Source organism: Taurulus bubalis (assembly GCF_910589615.1).
Source record: "Taurulus bubalis genome assembly, chromosome: 11".
NCBI lineage: Eukaryota > Metazoa > Chordata > Actinopteri > Perciformes > Cottidae > Taurulus > Taurulus bubalis.
The window spans coordinates 9,983,606-10,001,397 of NC_136599.1; the positions used below are offsets into that span (position 1 = coordinate 9,983,606).

Below are 17,792 nucleotides of genomic sequence, written 5' to 3' on the forward strand. Positions count from 1 at the left end.
TCGACTATGATTTAACCCGGAGTTTTATTATTTACGTTTATGTTATTAGGCATAACTATTATATTGTATTTATCCTATTCAAAGACATATACTAATTTATAAAAAATAATGTAGCTACAAATAATAATGATACAGCGGGCTATGTTGTGTTACCGGTGGGCATCTGGATGTTTAATAATGGACAACAAGTACTTTTCCCTGGGTTTCTGTCGCATAAACAGCGTCACATCCTCTTCCTTCTACAGTTGTTAGGGCCCTACAAGAAACGAAAACGAAGCATGTAGCGGCTTTGCTACGTTTTCAATCTATTTACAGTGCATCCGAAGCAGGTGCAGCTTCAAAATATAAAAGATAGATAATCAGTTTTCATCGATCCTGCAGATTTGAGTCTCCGAGTGCAGCTGTCGATGCGTACATCGCTAAGGGATCGTGTTAAAATGTGTGCAAGGAAATAAACGTTGAGGTGCGTAACTTGGGCAGGTTGGGGTTTGCCAAATATTTAATTCCAATCAGTGTCAACATCATAACAAATGAGCAGTCTAGGAAAATATAGGTATACGAGAAAACTTAATTAAAAAAAAATCAATATATTTCATGTAGATTTATCACTGACACACATGTAATTTAGTTTAGTTATCTTAACTTGTACGCTTATAGGAAACTAGACATGATATCAAGCTCTCCAAAAATAATCCAACACAAAATGTTAAGGTTTCAGGTATGCACTGTTATTTTGTAATTTCAATTGAACTATATAGTAGTACACGTATTTCCGACGTTATAGATTTAAAATGATCAGTATTAGAACGAGTGTTACTTCTCACACATATATGGCCCCTAAAGTTACCTTTTTGATATTGTTGGCACTGAGTGTCTTATTTGATCTTATCTTGTGTCTGGCAATACAATGCAACCAGCGATTGTTTTCAATATTAATTAGTCCCGCTTTAATGTACAAGCAAGAAGGTGGAATAGAAACATGTATAAACATACAACCTCTGTATTAGAGTTTAAATATTTATATATATATATAACGTTATTGACAATTGTTACTCGCTTCAATCCTTTCTTTCACTAAAAAATACCAAGTATTTTTCAAATTTGATATTCTCAGATGTGTGTATTTGCTACTTTCCTTTGACATAAGTGATCATAAACTAATCATCTTTTGGTTTAGAAATGATAGCCAAATGAAACAAGGATATTGAAGACGTCATGTTGGGCTCTGGGAAATTTATAATATTATATATATATTTATATATATATATATATATAAATATATATATAATATTATATAATATAATAATAATATTTTCTGACTTTTTATGGATAAAGGTAAATAGATAATAATAATAAATAAACAGAAGTCAGTGTTTGCAGCCCTAATCTAAACTGTTACTGTAAATTGTGTATTGAAGGTTACAAATAGTAAGTAAAGTAACTTTATATACCTACAGAATAATGTCCTTGTGTCTCATTCAGCAACAGATTTCAGTGAAACCAGAGGGATGCCTGCAGCAGAGAGCAACCATGCACTGCGTGTCCTGTCCTCCCTGAACCAGCAGAGGGCAGTAGGGAGGTTTTGTGATGCTGTGTTAAATGTAGGAGGCGGGGTGGTCTACTTGGCCCATCGCAACATCCTTGCCTGTTTCAGTGAACTGTTCCAACAGTCCAACATGCCCGCTGCCTCGTGCATGGAGTTCTGCCTGCAGGAGTGTCCCAACGACGGCCTGGAGCTGCTCCTGAACTTTGTCTACACCGGAGAGCTGAAGTTGGAACCCGACAACCTCGAGAAGGTGCGGCATGCAGCGGCCAGCCTGTGTGTGCCGGAAGCACTCACACTCTGCCAGCAGTTCAAGGAAATTTGTGTGGATCCTGTGCCTCTCAAGCGCAAAAGAGGCAGACCTAGAAAGTCTCTATTAGATACAACCCCTTATTCTTTAGTCAAAGAAGAGAACTTGCTTACAGTCACGCAAGATGAGTCCAGCATTGATACTGCCACACCTAACTGTATCACAGCCGCCACTACCACCACCACCACCACCACCCGCTCTGGTCGTGTAGTGAAGGGCCCCAGGCGACTGGTGACTGTCGAAAGCCCCACCACAGATTTTACAGCCCCTGAAAAAGTCAGCAAAAAGGCTCTGCTTATTCCCACCGAGACAGAAAGTGGTGAGGATGTCGACGGGAACCGAAACCCAGATCAGTCAAGTGGTGAAACTGAGGTAAAATACAGTTTTACAGTGATTGAACATTTGCTACATGTAACTTTGCAAGTGCAAATTATGATGCTTTTAACGATGAATATGGTGTGCTATTTGCAGATAACTGACTTGCAGATTGACATAAACGACAACGGTGTTAGCCAGGTATTGGAGGGAGTAGAAGAAGAAGAGGACGATGTTGAGGATTTTGAGGGGATCACTGAAGACACAGATGAGGAGTATGTGCCGGTCGAAGAGCCCATTTCCTCAGCCCCGTCAACATCAACGGCACGGAAGAGCAAAGTCCAGAGTAAAACGGACCAAAACGAGAATGGCGAGGCTGTGGAAGAAGATTGCAAGAAGGATTCCGTGGAGTGTCCCATCTGTGAAAAATCCTTCAAGAGCAAATACTATCTCAAAGTCCACAACAGGTATACAACTTTGGGTATTTTCACTTCAAACAACTGTTGAAAGAATAGCCAATCAATGTGTCTCTTTCCGCAGGCGGCACACAGGGGAGAGGCCCTTTGGTTGCCTCAAGTGTGGAAAGAGGTACTTCAGGAAGGAGAATCTTCTGCTACATGAGATCAGAGACTGTGCCAAAGTACAGGCGAGTACCTCTGAATTCTGTCTTCAATATCAAGTAAGATCCTAGAAAGTGTTTCAAACTGAATTTTTTTTTGTGCCGTGTTAAATTTACAGACGTACACCTGCGTGACGTGCTCTTCAACGTTTAACGGAAAAGAAGAGCTACGTTTGCACGTCGTGTCCCACACAGGAGATATGCCCCACAAGGTACTGCAGAATAAACACAGCATCATTATATCAAATCTAAAACGAGGTCCTAAAAATATTATTGACATGGTGTCATTTTTTTCAGTGTTCAACGTGTCCTGAACAATTTATGCACAAGAAAAACTTGACAATCCACATGATGAAGGTCCATGGTTATCCCAAACCACACAAAGTACGTTTTCCTGATTGCATTTCAATGAGATCACTATTTTCTGGTGATGTACTGACAGGACATAGTGATTTCATGCTTCTTATATTTTCCCCTTTGAATCTAAAGTATAAGCCTGTTTCATTCTGTTCCATTTTTTTACTTTTTAGTGTCCCCAGTGCCCCAAAACCTTCTTAACCCGGACAGAGCTGCGTGTGCACGAAGCAGCCAAACATCGAGGCGAAAAGCCGTTTGTGTGCGAGGAGTGTGGCCATCGAGCCTCGAGTCGAAACGGCCTGCAGATGCATATTAAAGCCATTCACAGGTACTGCAACATGTTTTATTTTGTCTGGTTTCATCACACTAGAGGGGCCGAACATCTCTCTACCACAAGCCTTTTAAATAAAATGAGATGAAATCAGTTTTCAACTGTGATAGCGTTTGTGCAGATTGTCTGAGTCTCTTTTGTTTTGCTTTACAGAAATGAGCGCCCTTTTGTCTGCAATGTATGTGGCCATGCATTCACCCAGAAGAACAACCTAAACATGCATCTGCGTATTCACAGTGGCGAGAGGCCCTACCAATGCCATCTGTGTGGCAAAACCTTCAGGACGCAAGGTACCAGCCATCCTTCCTGGTCTGCTGCCGCCTTCATCACTGTGAACACAACTATGTTGACTAGATTAGATTAGATCACACACACACACACACACACACACACACACACACACACACACACACACACACACACACACACACACACACACACACACGGCTCATGGAGACAATTTGAGTCAAAAATAGCACTCCTTCTCTCATAAGGTACTGACACTTCCTGAAGATGTTAGTACCTCTATTGTCCACCGTGAATAAACATCCCATAAATCCGCCAAGAAAATGTAAAAAAACTACTCAGAGGTGCCTGAGAATCACCATTTTTTTGTTTGTTTTCCTCAGTATCAAAGTAATCGAGTGGTAGTATATACATCCGGGATACATTAAAAACCAAAATATCTGATAGATCATGCTTTTTTAAAATCATCATGCTTTTATTGGTGCCAATTTTCCAAAATCCATACAAATAGTCTAAAATAAGACAGGAGTAACTCACTGAATCCACTGCCACATTATGCTTTCTGTTTACATCCCCAACGGCACTATGAGAATTGCAGTTCAAAAATATTTAGAGCATGATGACATTATGATGATTATCCTAGATTGTAATTAGAGTGAAAAAATCCATTAATATCAACTTTTTTTGTGTTGCAGTCAATTGAGTTTTTGACAGACTTTGAAAATCCCTGGGTTAGAATTAATTAATATAAATAATAATGTGTATATATATATATATGTATGTATGTATGTATATATATGTGTGTGCGCGTATGTGTGTGTATTGTATTAATTGCTGTCTTTTTAATACCAGCCAGTCTAGATAAACACCACCGGACTCACACTGGTGAGCGTCCTTTTGGCTGTGATGTCTGCGAGCAGCGCTTCACAGAGAAAGGCGCCCTCGTCCGCCACAAGGCCAGCAAACACGAGGAGGGCCGGCCCCACTGCTGTCACATATGTGGCAAAACCTTCAAAGGTAAGATCTAAAGCATGTTGATACAGCGTGCCCTGATGAGCACGGAGTCACACACTAATGCGATTACTCTTGTGGTGTTTGCCTTCTTCAGCGAGGGAGCAGCTTCGTGTTCACCTGCGTCGCCATAAGGGCATGAGGAAGTTTGAGTGCATCGACTGCGGCTACAAGTTTACTCGACAGGTAGGGTCGCTAGAAGGGCGGCAAACAATTACTCACACTTACTTGGTTACTCTTATTCTGCTACACACTAGTTTACTATTGCAGAAGATGGAGCAAAACAGCAAATATTCAGATTCGAGAGGCTATAACATCTGAATTTTGGGGACATTTTGGTTAAAAGGCATTACAGTTGCAAAAACTGGATAATGTATCTCTGGTTAAAAGATCATGTTGATTTAATAAATTTAGCACTTCATAAAATATGGGCATATATGGGTATCTAAGACATTTGTAATTCTTATTTATTTTGGTTATTTGTGTATGTATTTAATATTCTTATGTGACGGTTTCTTTTAAGTTTGTCTGTTTTACTTTCTAACAAAAAAATAAACATCCAAAAATAGTTCACTAAACAAACAAAGCAAAAAAAAAAAAATCCTAATTTTTGAGAAGATTAAACTAAGGGGTCTTTGGCTTTTAACTTGAAAATGACAAACATGAATATTGGATTATTAATTGTCTGTTCATTGACTAATCAATTAACTGACTGATTTTGACCCTCACATCTCTATATGCTGCCTCTTCCAGGCACACTTGCGACGACACATTCAAATCCACAAACGCACCGAGAACTACAACCCCCGGCAGAGAAAACTGAGGAACGTCATCGTGCAGGAAGTGGACGGCGAGAGTCCCGGTGAGAACGATGCACCGAAGGAAGCGCAAGACGCGGTGATCGCAGAGGAGACTGCTGACGGACAGGAATCCACCAATGCAGAGCCCGACTCGGGGGCGGGCCTCGCTCCTAGCTGCGTCGTGAGCGTGATGATTGAGTCGAGCAGCGCGGGAATGGAAGAGGTGGTGTCCGACCAGAACCTGGGACATGTTGAGGCGGCGGAGAGCTTCTCTGTGCCAAAAGTCTTGCAGCAAACACCGCTGGTCACTGAGGCGTACAAGTCCACGATGGACATGGAGGAAATGGTTGAGAATATACCAGAGACAAAGACCTGAGGACGGAAAGACCAGAGACTGTGTGCAACCGACTCAGAGTGGATGTTACTGGGAAGACCACTTCCTTAATGAGGAGCCCCTACATGTGATGGAAAGACATTTCCAGAAGAGCAGCAAATAATTCTCACGCTTTAAGTAGTTGACTGTAAATGAGCTGCATGCGTGTGAAGGATGCATGAATATGAAACCATATCTTTATTTGATTGAGCCCCCTTTTATCAATGATAAAAGCAGTTAGACTCTGGAAAATCAGTAATAAACTATCCTCTGTGCAGCTCAGTTTTGTTACTGCATATTTTTGGAAATCCACTTATTATCTTTCACGATGAGAAGATCGCTACCATTCACATGTCTGTTACAAAAGCAGCAAAACAGTCGAGTCTTATTGGAATGAAGACACTGCACAAGTTATTTTATTTGTTAAATATATATATATATATATATATATATATATATATATATATATATATATATACTGTGTGTATGTATGTATGTATGTGTGTGTGTGTGTGTGTGTATGTATATATATATATATATATATAATGTATGCATTTTACAAGTGTACGCATTAGCTTCCTCTTGCTATTTATAAAAAATATTTTCACACTCTACTGTTCACAAACTACTGTCCATTGTTTATAAGAAGTTCATTAGCAACCTGCTAAGATCTCATCAAATGCGACTGCAGCCTGCAGTTTAATTTACGGTAACCGCACTGTAAACATTTTACAAACATAGTACGTGAGGTTACAAAAATAGATTCAACATCACAAACTTGTATGAAAACTAAGACAATGATAAAAACAATGCATAAACAATACCATAAAAACACTAAAGCTAAATTACATGAAACCAAATTGAGATTCTTTTGCACTTCCAGTTACTGGCGACCCACATATTCTTGTTACTTTCTTAATGCAACTGAAAGGCGTGGACATCTTAAGCAACCACAGCACAAATATATCCTTAAATAAACATACAAATGTCCGTAAATACAATTCTGAAAGAAAATTCTTCATGCACCTTTGACTGGTGGAGAAAAAGGCTGATGTAGCCGGTTAAAGCGTCAGGAGTGACACAAGGAGATGCCTAATTATCGCTAGCAGTAGAATCTCACGCCCAGTACAAGTCAATATCACACGCAACCATTCTGAAAGCCGACGACAGAAGATTTCTCCGCACACTTTGAGCACAAGATACTTCAATCCATCCCATCGAGCCATATGTCTGTTTAGTAGTTCAGCACCAAATGCCCTTTTCACATTTCAAGCTTATATTTTAGTTTTTGAATGACGCTTCAAATTTCTGTTGTCATGTTTTATGACATGGTCCCCCAATTTAAAAATAGTGATTGTTGTCATACAAATGTAATTTATTGCTGCTAGAAGGACCTGTTCAAACAGGTGCATGCCTCCCTCTGTGTATGGTCAGCGGGAGAGCATACCGACTTCTGACCCCAGCGAAAATGTTTGTTGAAGCCTAAACGGCAACAAATATGGATTGAATTTCAATCAATTGTAACGTTTGGACTTGCTCTGGAGTTATAATATTAGTGTACCCTAATCTTTATCTGCAACTGTGAAGACGGGGTTTTAACACAGTGAATATATGCAAAAAAGAACAAAACCGCTGCGCAGTATTCAAATGTTGATTTAAATTTAAAATGTCAACGTTATGAACAAAGCTCTGAAGCTTCAAACTATCCTGTATATATACAGGATATCAATTGTGTGTGTGTGTGTGTATATATATATATATATATATATATATATATATATATATATATATATGTATATATTGTGATTACTGTTGTTTTTGGAATGTAAACAGATTATTGCTGTTTCTGAACAAATATTACAGTACACAGAAAGACTTTGCCCAGTTGGAGACTGTGTGCTGCTCTTTGATAAAGGAGGGGAAGTTAACCTGCTAAACTTCATCCTGTGAGTCTTTTCTCTTGTAAAACCAAATCATACAGTAAACAAGGTCACCTTTGTCCAGCTTTTCCAAGTTTCTAATTGTGGAATGGACTTGCTGCTGCCCCTTGTGGACAATAAGGGGAAAACAACCACTGCAGCTACCAATCATAGTTACATTTGAATTGTATGCTCTTTGTCATCAGGGGAAAGTTATAAACCCATCACTGCTTTATGCACAAAATGATGAAATGACTCTGCACTAGAACAAATACTTGGACAAAAGACACAAAGGTGCATGAATGCAGTATAAGTGTTAAAGAGTCTATTTTGGTTTTACAAGACAAAAAGATGTCCAGGATGAAGCAACCAGTATGCAGCCTCCCACTTGTGTAACTTCCCAAAATCAACTATCACGTAACATTCACACTCCATGGTTGTTTTGCTGTGTCGAGGTGCTCTCTTTTTTGACTATTGTTGTCACTTTTCATGTCAACAAACAAGTGCAGAACTAGGAATGCCTTCCAAGAAAAGACTGTCACTGTTATCCCCATAGATAAAGAATAGCCATCTCCCTTTTGATGGCCAGCTTTTCACTCCGCCTTCAAGTGTAGCTGTTCAGAGCAACTACAAACGACTACAAACGACCCTGAGGACTAACTGTTTGATTTGGTTAACTTCCCCACCTTCAATTCGAAGGCAGTGGCTTCCCTTAACTTTAGTATACATTCGGGACCGTCTCTCACACAGTGAGACCAAACAGGGTGGAGAAACACCAGGACCTTCTCTAACCAAGGCAATAGACCGCTACAATGAGAGAGATTGAAAGTGTAACAGGGGTTTCTAGGTCCTAGCTCAGTGTGCTGGGTTCACATCCTGGTTCTGGTTTTGGTTGATATTGTTGTTGAGATTTTGGAGCGCTTGGTGACGATGGTGACGATGCAGGTGGATGGCGTTGGACTCGGGTATCTCAGTGGGTTCAAATGCAATGGACATTTGGGGCATGAACTGGCGGAATATGCTGACGCTGCCGTGCCAGAAGGTTGGCTGAGGTAGTCGTCCAGCAAGAGTCCATGAGCGGGTGGTCGGATCGAAGGCCTCCACCACGTCTGACAGCTCAAACGTATTGTCATAGCCACCGGACACGTATAATTTACCGCCCAGGGCTGCCACGCTGCCTCCAACGTGCACCTGGGTAAAAGAAACAAGATCAAGAAAATTAGATTTGTGCTTTAATACAATTGGGAGCCCCCAAAATTACAAAAAGGTAGTAAAAAGTAAGAATATACTGCATTTAACAATTAGAAAATAAAAGTGAATACATAATTAAGGAAAGTAGTCAATACCAATACCAGTAAAATTCCACTATTCTTTACCCAATCCAATGTTATGGTATAAAACAATACAGTTAGTTAATTCAAATGTGTAAAAAATATTAAGCTTTATACTCTTTATACCTTTAAATATACACACTGCTCTGGATCAATCGTTGTCTTGGACATCATATAAATATCCACACTTTATTTTTGCTAATGTTTTGTTTTGGATGGAAAAAAGGAAAATATTTATGAATCATGTACTGCTTTTGTTAGTTTTGGGGCTAATGTGTTCAATTCATATCATTAGAGGCAGTAATCATTTTAAAGTAATCATACTGAAGTCATTCAAAAGGGCAAATAAATTAATCTGGCCCCTTTACGTTTTTCCAGAATAGTTAGATCAATTAGTGACAAACTGCAACAGTTGTTATTTTTGTGTTTTTATGATCATCTTTGGATTTACTGGAGTGTTGCTGATACCTCTGTGAGTCAGAACTATGAGAGATCATAACAGGTTGCTAATAACAGCATGCTCATAGACAAGTGTCAGGTGTGAAATACAAACCTGGGTCATCGGACTAATTTTGTCCCACTCGTTCTTTTGAGGATTATAAACGTCGACCTCGGCGGAGTCATCCCTAAGAATAGAAGCACACCAAAGTCAAACTGCTGCTACATCAATCATTACTTCACATGTATTCACGCAAACTTCACTGAGTATTGCAACAACAATGTATCATGAACAAATATCTATTTTTTGACTTTTATATAATGACTCATATCCCAAATATTAAAGTAGTCTTTCTGTCAGTGAGACCGGAACGTATAATTTAACTGTATTTGACTCTTAACTAACCTAAACTAACGCTTAGTGGAATTTTGTGTTCTCATTTCTCACAGCAGAAAAGAAGACAACATTTAAGTTATAGATGTGAAGTAAAAAGTAAAATGTTTCTCTCTGAAACGTAGTGGACTAAAAGTATAAAGTAGCATACAATGGAAATACCCAAGTAAATTGTCAGTAACTTTCCACCACTAGTGTTTACAATTAGTATCTGGATCACTGTTTTAAAAATAACTTTTCTCCTCACCTGATAAAGTAGATGAGGCTTTTGAGGGTCACAGTTTTCGGGGTGAAGGACCACGGCGGCAGCTGTCCACAGCTGACCAAGTCCCAGCGGTTGGCGTCTACATCATAGCTCTGGATGGTCATGGTCTCATCCCCAGTCAGAGAGCCAATGGCATACAGGCGTCCGTTGCACGTGGTGGTGGAGCAGTTGTCCATGGCGTGCAGCATGGGTGGCAAGGCCTCCCAGCAGTCCAGAGTGTGATCGTAGCGCTCGGTGCTGTCCGACGCCACCACGTAGAGCTGACCTTTCATCACGCAAGAGCTGTGGTACTCGCGGGCCTTCAGCATGGGCGCCGCCTCCGTCCACTCGTTAACGCTCGACTTGTAGCGCCACACGCCGTCGTAGAGACGAGAGCCGTCAGAGCCACCTGGAGGACACAGACATGTTGTGTCGATGGTTAATACACATCAAGGATTTCCTCTTGTTGCTGAGTGTCATGGTGCACTATAACTGCAAATAACAATGTACTGCAAAGCCAAACAGCAGATCAGTTTCAATCCTCCAGAACATAGGATGAACAACAACGCTGTCCCGAAATCAAAGATTTTATATTTCAAGCTACTTAGTTGCCCTTAAAGTTTGATTGCTTTAACTTCTCATCATGATGTAAATGTTGATTGCACAATGTAATGGCTGTAGATTAATGACACCATCTGTGTTTTCATTTAAACTTGCTTTAAACCTCGCTTTCCCCCTGCAAATTCTGAAAGCGATCTGGTTGTCTTTCCGACAGTGGCACCAAAGCGAACACTGCTTAATTTGTTTTCTTGCAGGGGATCCGAGCTCTGAAACACGATGATGATGATGATGAGGATGATAACACCACTGCTGTCCTGGCAGCACACCATGTCCTGCCTCACCCTGCCTTGGTCACACAGGGAGACACTAACCAAAGAGCCTGCAGTTTATTTATATAAGTCTGACGGCCATTTCATGAAAGTTAAGGAGCAGGAATGGAAATCTACCAACTGGAGCGTTCACACTGCAGGGAATCTAAAATACATAGCGACTGTAACCACTGCACACTGTCTGTGGTTTGTCCTTCAGTAAGAGGAACACCAGATAAAGCTGAACTGCTACTTCAAGATGGAGTACATCCTCCTGTGTGCCACATTTATACATAAAACAAATCTATACTCTAGAATACTATATTGTTTTTCTCAATGCAAATTCCCATAAATAATAGTTTTCATGCAAGACCTCAATATTATAGTGTGTATAAAAAGGTGTTTGACCAACTCACCCGTGACATACATATCATTTCCGAGGGCAGCGATGCTGTAGCCTCCTCCGAGGTGGTCGGGGAACTCGGCCAGGTAGCGCCACTGTCCGGTCTGGGGGTTGTAACAGTCCACTGTGACCAGCTCATCGCAGTCCTGGTCGCAGCCCCCAACCACCACCAGGATTTCTGCGAGCCCCGTAGACGGCCGTGGCCGCATTCGGTGGCAGGGTCTGTCGTGGCGGTCGTACTCGCAGGACTGGAAGCTGCGAGCCTCGTTCACCATGCGAAGGCAGGTGGGCGACAGGTAGACGAGCGGGTCGCTCTCCACGTGGGCCAACAGAAAGAACCTCCTGACGAAGGGCAGTCGGACCTGCTGGAGGAGCTCGGGCCAGTAGTGCAGTCTCCGCTGGAGGTCAGACTTCACCCAGCGCAATGCAATTTGATAAACTGCCTCCTCCTTGTCAATGCAAAGCTTATCGTCTGACAGAAACTCAAGGAGACGCTTCCACGGCAGCCGGTTAAAGTCTGTCGCTTTAGCCAGCTCCATTATGTTTTTGAGCACAAAGCGGCGAGCGCTTGTCGCCAGCTCTCGGCAAGCGTAGGCCTCTGCAAAGTCCTGGACCTCTAAGCAGTTGGTGACGTCTAGCCGCTGCTCGAGAAAAGCACAGCAGGCCTCCTTGACGGAGGGGAACTGAAACAGATCTGCCGTCTTGAGCAGGTCGTCCACATTATCCTGCGAGACGGTGACCCGTCCCGTGTAGCAGAAGTCCACCAGCAGGCCTAAAAGCTCAGCTGACACCTCGTGTAGAACTACCCGGTCCATAACGCTCTCTTTTAAAGTTCCCGCGAACATAGCTCGAAAGTAGGTGCTGGCTGCGGCCAGCACTGTGCGGTGGCAGTGGAACTCACGGCCCTCAGCACACAACGTCACATCGAAAAACTTTCGTTCAGCACGGAGTTCATGGATTCCCCGCAGCAGGTTGAAGGCATGGGCCGTGTCGAAAAAGGGCAGGGTGGACGGTTGTGTCTGCAAGACTGGCTTTTCCATCTTTTCTCCTCTCTCTGGTTGTGTCAGTATCCGGTGGTTGTGGTCAGAATGATGTTTTCGTCTAAGACAGAAATAAAAAAGAAACATACATCAAATTCCAACCCATCACATGTTACTTACATCATATCATTATGTTCCAGAGCATGTAGGGTTGCCACAAAAAAAAAACTTTCAATATCAATTATTGTGCTGATTATGTGTCAAAATATTTTAAAAAGTAAGAAATATCCTTTGCAGTTTCCAAAAGCCCTTCAAGTCTTCAAGTTGCTCAGTTTCCAAAAGCCCTTAAAGTCTTCAAGTTGCTCATTTTGACTGAGCAACAATCCAAGACTCAAAGATATTCAGTTTATAATCACTTGAGACCAAGAAAAGTAATTTGGGCTTTTTAAAATCAATTAAAGTCCATGTACAGTGGCGGCGAAGGATAACTTTTAAACATTTAAAAAAGCTTAAAATGTAAAAAAGAACAAAGGCAAAACCTCACTGCCAGATGAAACGATGCAATTCATTACAAAGTCGGTTAACTACACTGATAGGTAGCGGTTATTTCAGAAACTATACAACTAAACAGCAAGTATTGTAACAGCACTCTGAATTCTTTTCTAAATAAACCCTAAAAACTGTCCTTACTCCTACCTGATGAGCCCCTCTCGGCACGTTTCGTCTATAAAACACGACAGCGAAGCTCAGCACGACTCTGGTCTCTCTTGAGAAGATACAGAGCTTGCTTGTGCTCAAGGGCTATAAATACACCAGCAGTGTCCATTTCCAGACAAGGGTCGGAGGGGGGTTTAGGGAGAACACCTCACAGGCTGTGGGCCGATGCTGTGGGGAGGGTACAAGCACCCCCACTGGTATGTCTCTGTGGTCAGTCAGCGTTAAGTAAGTGGTCTTTGAGAGAGGGGCCAGTTGAGCTCAGGCCTCATCACCACCTTCCGAAAAGCAGCACACCGAAACACAAAAGTACCCAACGTACCCGCAGTAGCACAGACCTGATCTGATCACAGCTGACAAACAGGAACAGGGACAGGTCGAGTGTTAAAAACTATACTTTCATGAATGGTAAAGTTATACATTTACAGTTGGCTACGAGATCTAGCTGTATTTAGTTTTCAATGCTAGTTAGTGAATGCTAGAAATTCGCTAACTCTATGATCCGGATCTTTCTAGATCCACAAATACGTTCGTCATTTTTTGTTCCAGCTTCTGTATTGTGAGGATTTGCTGCTTTTCTCTGTTTTATTCTATTTTTTGCAAACTGTATAACCTCAAGTTGGCGTCACCTTAATGGACTGTGGGCAATTTTCTCTATTTTCTTAACTTTTCTCGTCAATATTTTGAGATGATCATTCTTTCTGAAAATACACAAGTATCTCCTTACAGAGACTTGTTTAAAGGTTGCAATAAAGCCCCAGTGCTCTGGCCAAAAGGACTAAACACACATTCCAAACGAGGGTTCAACAATGCAGCAGTGCACATACTGCAACTCTGTGAGGGATCAAACCGCTCTCCTGAAGGGCAGACAGGACCCCAGCACCCAGAGCTGCACTGAAAAACCATCGAACTTCTGTGGAAGTGATTATCTTTATGTTAGAGAGGATGATGGCATTTCCTTACATAGACGCCTTGAGCTTTCCTTTACTCCGTTGTTTACGTCTTACTCTCAACTGCCCTCTGTTACAAATACTGAAAAAGTAAAGGTATTTAACTATCACATCTAGTCTTTATCTAAATATTTTCGCAGTTTTCTAAAAATCTTTTACTACATATTATCACGAAGAGCAAAGCCATGACTTAGCTTTGTACTTTCAAGTCAGAGGTATTGGGCAACTTACGATCGGCGTGTTTACCAACCAGATCCAAGAATAGCCGACAGACATTTATGCTCTCAAATGAAGGAAGAGAAGGAAGGTGAGCGGGAGGGAATTAATAGATGCGTGTAAACAATATCACTGCTGTGAGTGACGACTACAGAGAGACCAGTGAACAGCCAGCATCCCTTTCATCGCGTACTATAACTGTGTTAGCCAGAGGTACAATGCTGTTAGTCAGAGGACTTCAGTAGCATCCTGGACAAAACTTTGGAGGGTAGGGTGTTATTTTCTATTGCTTAAAATGGTTGATGAGACAGTCTTCATCTATTCCTGTACTTGGGAACCGTGTTAGTGTATTTGGAGACAGGCAAATAATCAGAACTCCTGGAAATAGAAACTGACTTAGTGAACATACTGAGTCAGAGTTAAAACCAGGAATAAGATTAAGAGTCTACGGCCGAGATAGCAGCTTTAAGCGGTATGCTAGCGTAAGCATGGCGCTAACATGCTCACAATTACATAGTTAGCATGCTAGCATTTGCTTATTAGCACCAAGCTCAAATCATAGCTTAATAGACTGATGGGAATGTCATTCATTATATGTTAAGCTGGCACCAGAGGAGAACTTGAGGGATTGTCAAAATGAAAAATAAAAAATGCTTCTTAGGATATCAAGGTATGAAGCAAATTCCACGACAATCCATCCAATAGTTGTTATGATATTTCACGAAGACGACAGAGACCAACGTCATGGCTGCGCTAGAAGACAAAGTAAAGTCAGTAGGATTCATCCTCTCGGGCATATGAATATCTGAACCGGCGCATAGACAAAGATTCAGAGTAAAAATACAAAGGCAAAAGTTTTGAGGAAAAACAAACAAAAAAACAATGCAAAAATCACAAGATCATCTTGTAAAAAGCCAACTTTGAACACAAAACACACAAAAAGTGCTTGACGTAGCTCCATAAAACTATGTGGCTTTCAAGAGTCCAAGTATTCAACAAGTACATAATGTTTATTCAGGAGCTGTTCTGTGCATGTGAACCGGGGAAATCAAAAACAGATGCAGTTTTCATGAAAACATTTGCAGTGTGTTCTCCATCTCTTGGTTTGAATGCTAGCGTTGTCCCTTCCTGGTACAAGTGTGCAATTACCTCCAAAGACAATTTACATAGAGGCTTTAACATGACTTTGCATTTCATCTCAGTATCAGTCATCATAACAGGAGAACAGTTCTACTGTTTACAGCTTGGCTTTTCATATTTAATATCTTAGTTTGCAAGTTTAGGATCAGGCTACTTGTCTAGTACATGACAGACAATATGAAAAGAGGCACATAACCTAGAGGGCTTTTTTCTGCAACAGTGCTCAAATTCGTGTGACGTAGCACACACAGCACCTAGCGGGCTCACCACACTGAGACAGCTGCTCTCACTGCTGTCGATCCAGGCTATTGGGGTCGAGGCAGCCATCAGAGTGAGGCACTTCACAGCTGAGCCTGTTCTGGCCATAAAAAGGCAACCGCACTACACTCACTCACTCACTCACTCACTCACTCACTCACTCATAGCATCCCCCCGAGGATCCAATGCTTCCCTTCACTATGCACATTGGAAGAAGGTGAAGTTGTGCCAGAAACCCACGGCTTCTACAGGACTTTTACTTGCGATAGAATTGTAATACAGCTGAATTGCTCCTTTTAAGTAGAATCTTCCACTCCAGTGTCTGGCTGAAGTGTCCTTGAATTCAGTGAACCCCTACCAGGTCAAGTCTTTTTATGACTGAGCTCACAGTCCTGCTACTGCCAAGTGTATAAAGCTGCACATTATTCATTAATCTTGTGTTGGAAAAGGAGGGCAAAGGAAATTGTTAGTGCCACCCAGAAGGCTTGTTTCACATGATAAAACCACAAGGGATCATTTCAAATACTAAGTAATGTGCTCCTTCATCTTTCACTACATTCCTCTAATTCCTGCTCCTGTAACAAGACTTAGAGGTTACAATCAGTGGAGGAAGAAGTAGTCAGGCTTTGGCTTCAATATGAACATAGCTGGCAATACTACAGTTAAAGATATGGGTTACAAGTAAAAGTCCAGCATTCAAACTCTTACTAAAATAACAGTGCTATCATGAACATATACTTAAAGTGCCAAACTCATTATGCAGAATAGTTCATTTCAGAAAAAAATATATCATATTACAGGATAATAATTATTGATTAATTTCTGTGTTGGCCTATACAACACTTTAATGATGCAGCTGAAGGTGGAGCTATTTTTAATTACCACATATACTGCTGGGTATCATCACTTTACTAGATACTAATGTATTCTATTGATTTAGCGTTATATTTTGTATTCATAATATAAATCTGCAAAGTCACTATAGCTAATAAACAAATGCAGTGGAGTAAAAAGTACAATATTTCCCCCAAAGGGTAGTGGAGTAGAAGTAGAAATAAAATAGTACTCAAGTAAAGTAGTTACACGTACCTCAAAAGTGCTTGACTACATGTAATAATGTATTTAGTGACATCCCGCCACTTGTTATAATAAACATTTGCATCACTGCTGCAGCCATACAAGTCCACATTATCGAGCACAGTGAGGCCTCAGTCAGAGAAGACGAGTTATCTTCTCAAAGCCATGTTTGGCCAGTGATAATATTCAAATACAGTAGCTCATGCTCGATCATAACTCAGGTACAAAAGGCCCAAAGACACACACACGTACATAAGGTGTCAGTAAAAGTTACTTATTATGACAAAAATGCTTGACAAGGAAAATTGTTTCGCAACTTTTCGGTTTAGCCCATTAACTTTTCTCATAACGTGTCGACTCAATTTCAAAAGTAAGTGCGATAAGCGAGCATTTCTTTCCTTTTATGAGAGCGCGGTCTATATAACGCTACCCAACATTATTTGGTAGCAACCCTCCAGTTCACCGCACCAGAACATGAACGTCATGTTGATAAATTGCCCGTAACGTTATTTTCCCATCGACTATAAGTTTACGTAACGTTACCGCTATTGCCAATCCTGTCGTCCGCTTGGTGGAAGAAAACAAACGCGTAAAGACATACCAACTCGGTTTCAGTCCACTTACCGCTATCTGTCTTCTCCTGATGTTAATAATTGTAAAGAGTATTGAGAGTTAACGCTAGATAAATCGAGCTGTTTGATGCCGTGAGTCGTGTCTGCCTCCCTGCGCCATGATACCATCAACTGGAATAAATGTTGCCTTCATGTGGTGTCGGAATTATGACACTTAACACGCAGACGATCACACGCTCGACAGTCTTTGGTCAGAGATCGAAGAGAAAGTAAAATACAGCGATTAACTTGTTGTAAAAGTAGATTTTATAGGGAATTGTATGTGATTAATACATTCTGGGGTGTTATCGTAATGTTTTACTATTTGTTCAGGTTTGAAATA

General features: G+C 41.1%; 2 protein-coding genes across 2 annotated transcripts; one reads left to right on the plus strand and one right to left on the minus strand.

Annotated features, from left to right (window-relative positions):
• Window positions 1-321: 321 nt before the first annotated feature.
• Window positions 322-6,144, plus strand: zbtb48 (zinc finger and BTB domain containing 48). Its single transcript, XM_079226598.1, has 11 exons — window positions 322-463; window positions 1,483-2,225; window positions 2,325-2,635; window positions 2,709-2,814; window positions 2,907-2,999; window positions 3,085-3,171; window positions 3,318-3,472; window positions 3,629-3,765; window positions 4,574-4,738; window positions 4,830-4,918; window positions 5,486-6,144. Exons 2-11 carry the CDS (start codon window positions 1,509-1,511, stop codon window positions 5,906-5,908), a joined length of 2,283 nt encoding a protein of 760 aa, XP_079082724.1. The 5' UTR covers window positions 322-463; window positions 1,483-1,508; the 3' UTR covers window positions 5,909-6,144.
• A 241-nt stretch (window positions 6,145-6,385) lies between these two features.
• On the minus strand, window positions 6,386-17,576 carry klhl21 (kelch-like family member 21). The gene is made up of 5 exons (XM_079225774.1): window positions 17,463-17,576; window positions 11,517-12,604; window positions 10,235-10,640; window positions 9,709-9,781; window positions 6,386-9,015 (listed from the first exon to the last, which is right to left on the minus strand). The coding sequence occupies exons 2-5, from the start codon at window positions 12,541-12,543 to the stop codon at window positions 8,680-8,682; spliced, it is 1,842 nt and encodes a 613-aa protein (XP_079081900.1). The 5' UTR covers window positions 12,544-12,604; window positions 17,463-17,576; the 3' UTR covers window positions 6,386-8,679.
• Between the last annotated feature and the right edge of the window lie 216 nt (window positions 17,577-17,792).

Excerpts from the sequence above, each read along its gene's own strand:
- zbtb48 (XM_079226598.1), top strand. The coding sequence starts at position 1,509 with ATGCCTGCAGCAGAGAGCAACCATGCACTGCGTGTCCTGTCCTCCCTG. Across the intron at positions 3,766-4,573 it reads CAAAACCTTCAGGACGCAAG|CCAGTCTAGATAAACACCAC; the intron begins GTACCAGCCATC and ends TTTTAATACCAG. Across the intron at positions 4,739-4,829 it reads ATGTGGCAAAACCTTCAAAG|CGAGGGAGCAGCTTCGTGTT; the intron begins GTAAGATCTAAA and ends TGCCTTCTTCAG.
- klhl21 (XM_079225774.1), bottom strand. The coding sequence starts at position 12,543 with ATGGAAAAGCCAGTCTTGCAGACACAACCGTCCACCCTGCCCTTTTTC. Across the intron at positions 10,641-11,516 it reads AAATGATATGTATGTCACGG|GTGGCTCTGACGGCTCTCGT; the intron begins GTGAGTTGGTCA and ends TGTGTCCTCCAG. Across the intron at positions 9,016-9,708 it reads AAATTAGTCCGATGACCCAG|GTGCACGTTGGAGGCAGCGT; the intron begins GTTTGTATTTCA and ends TCTTTTACCCAG.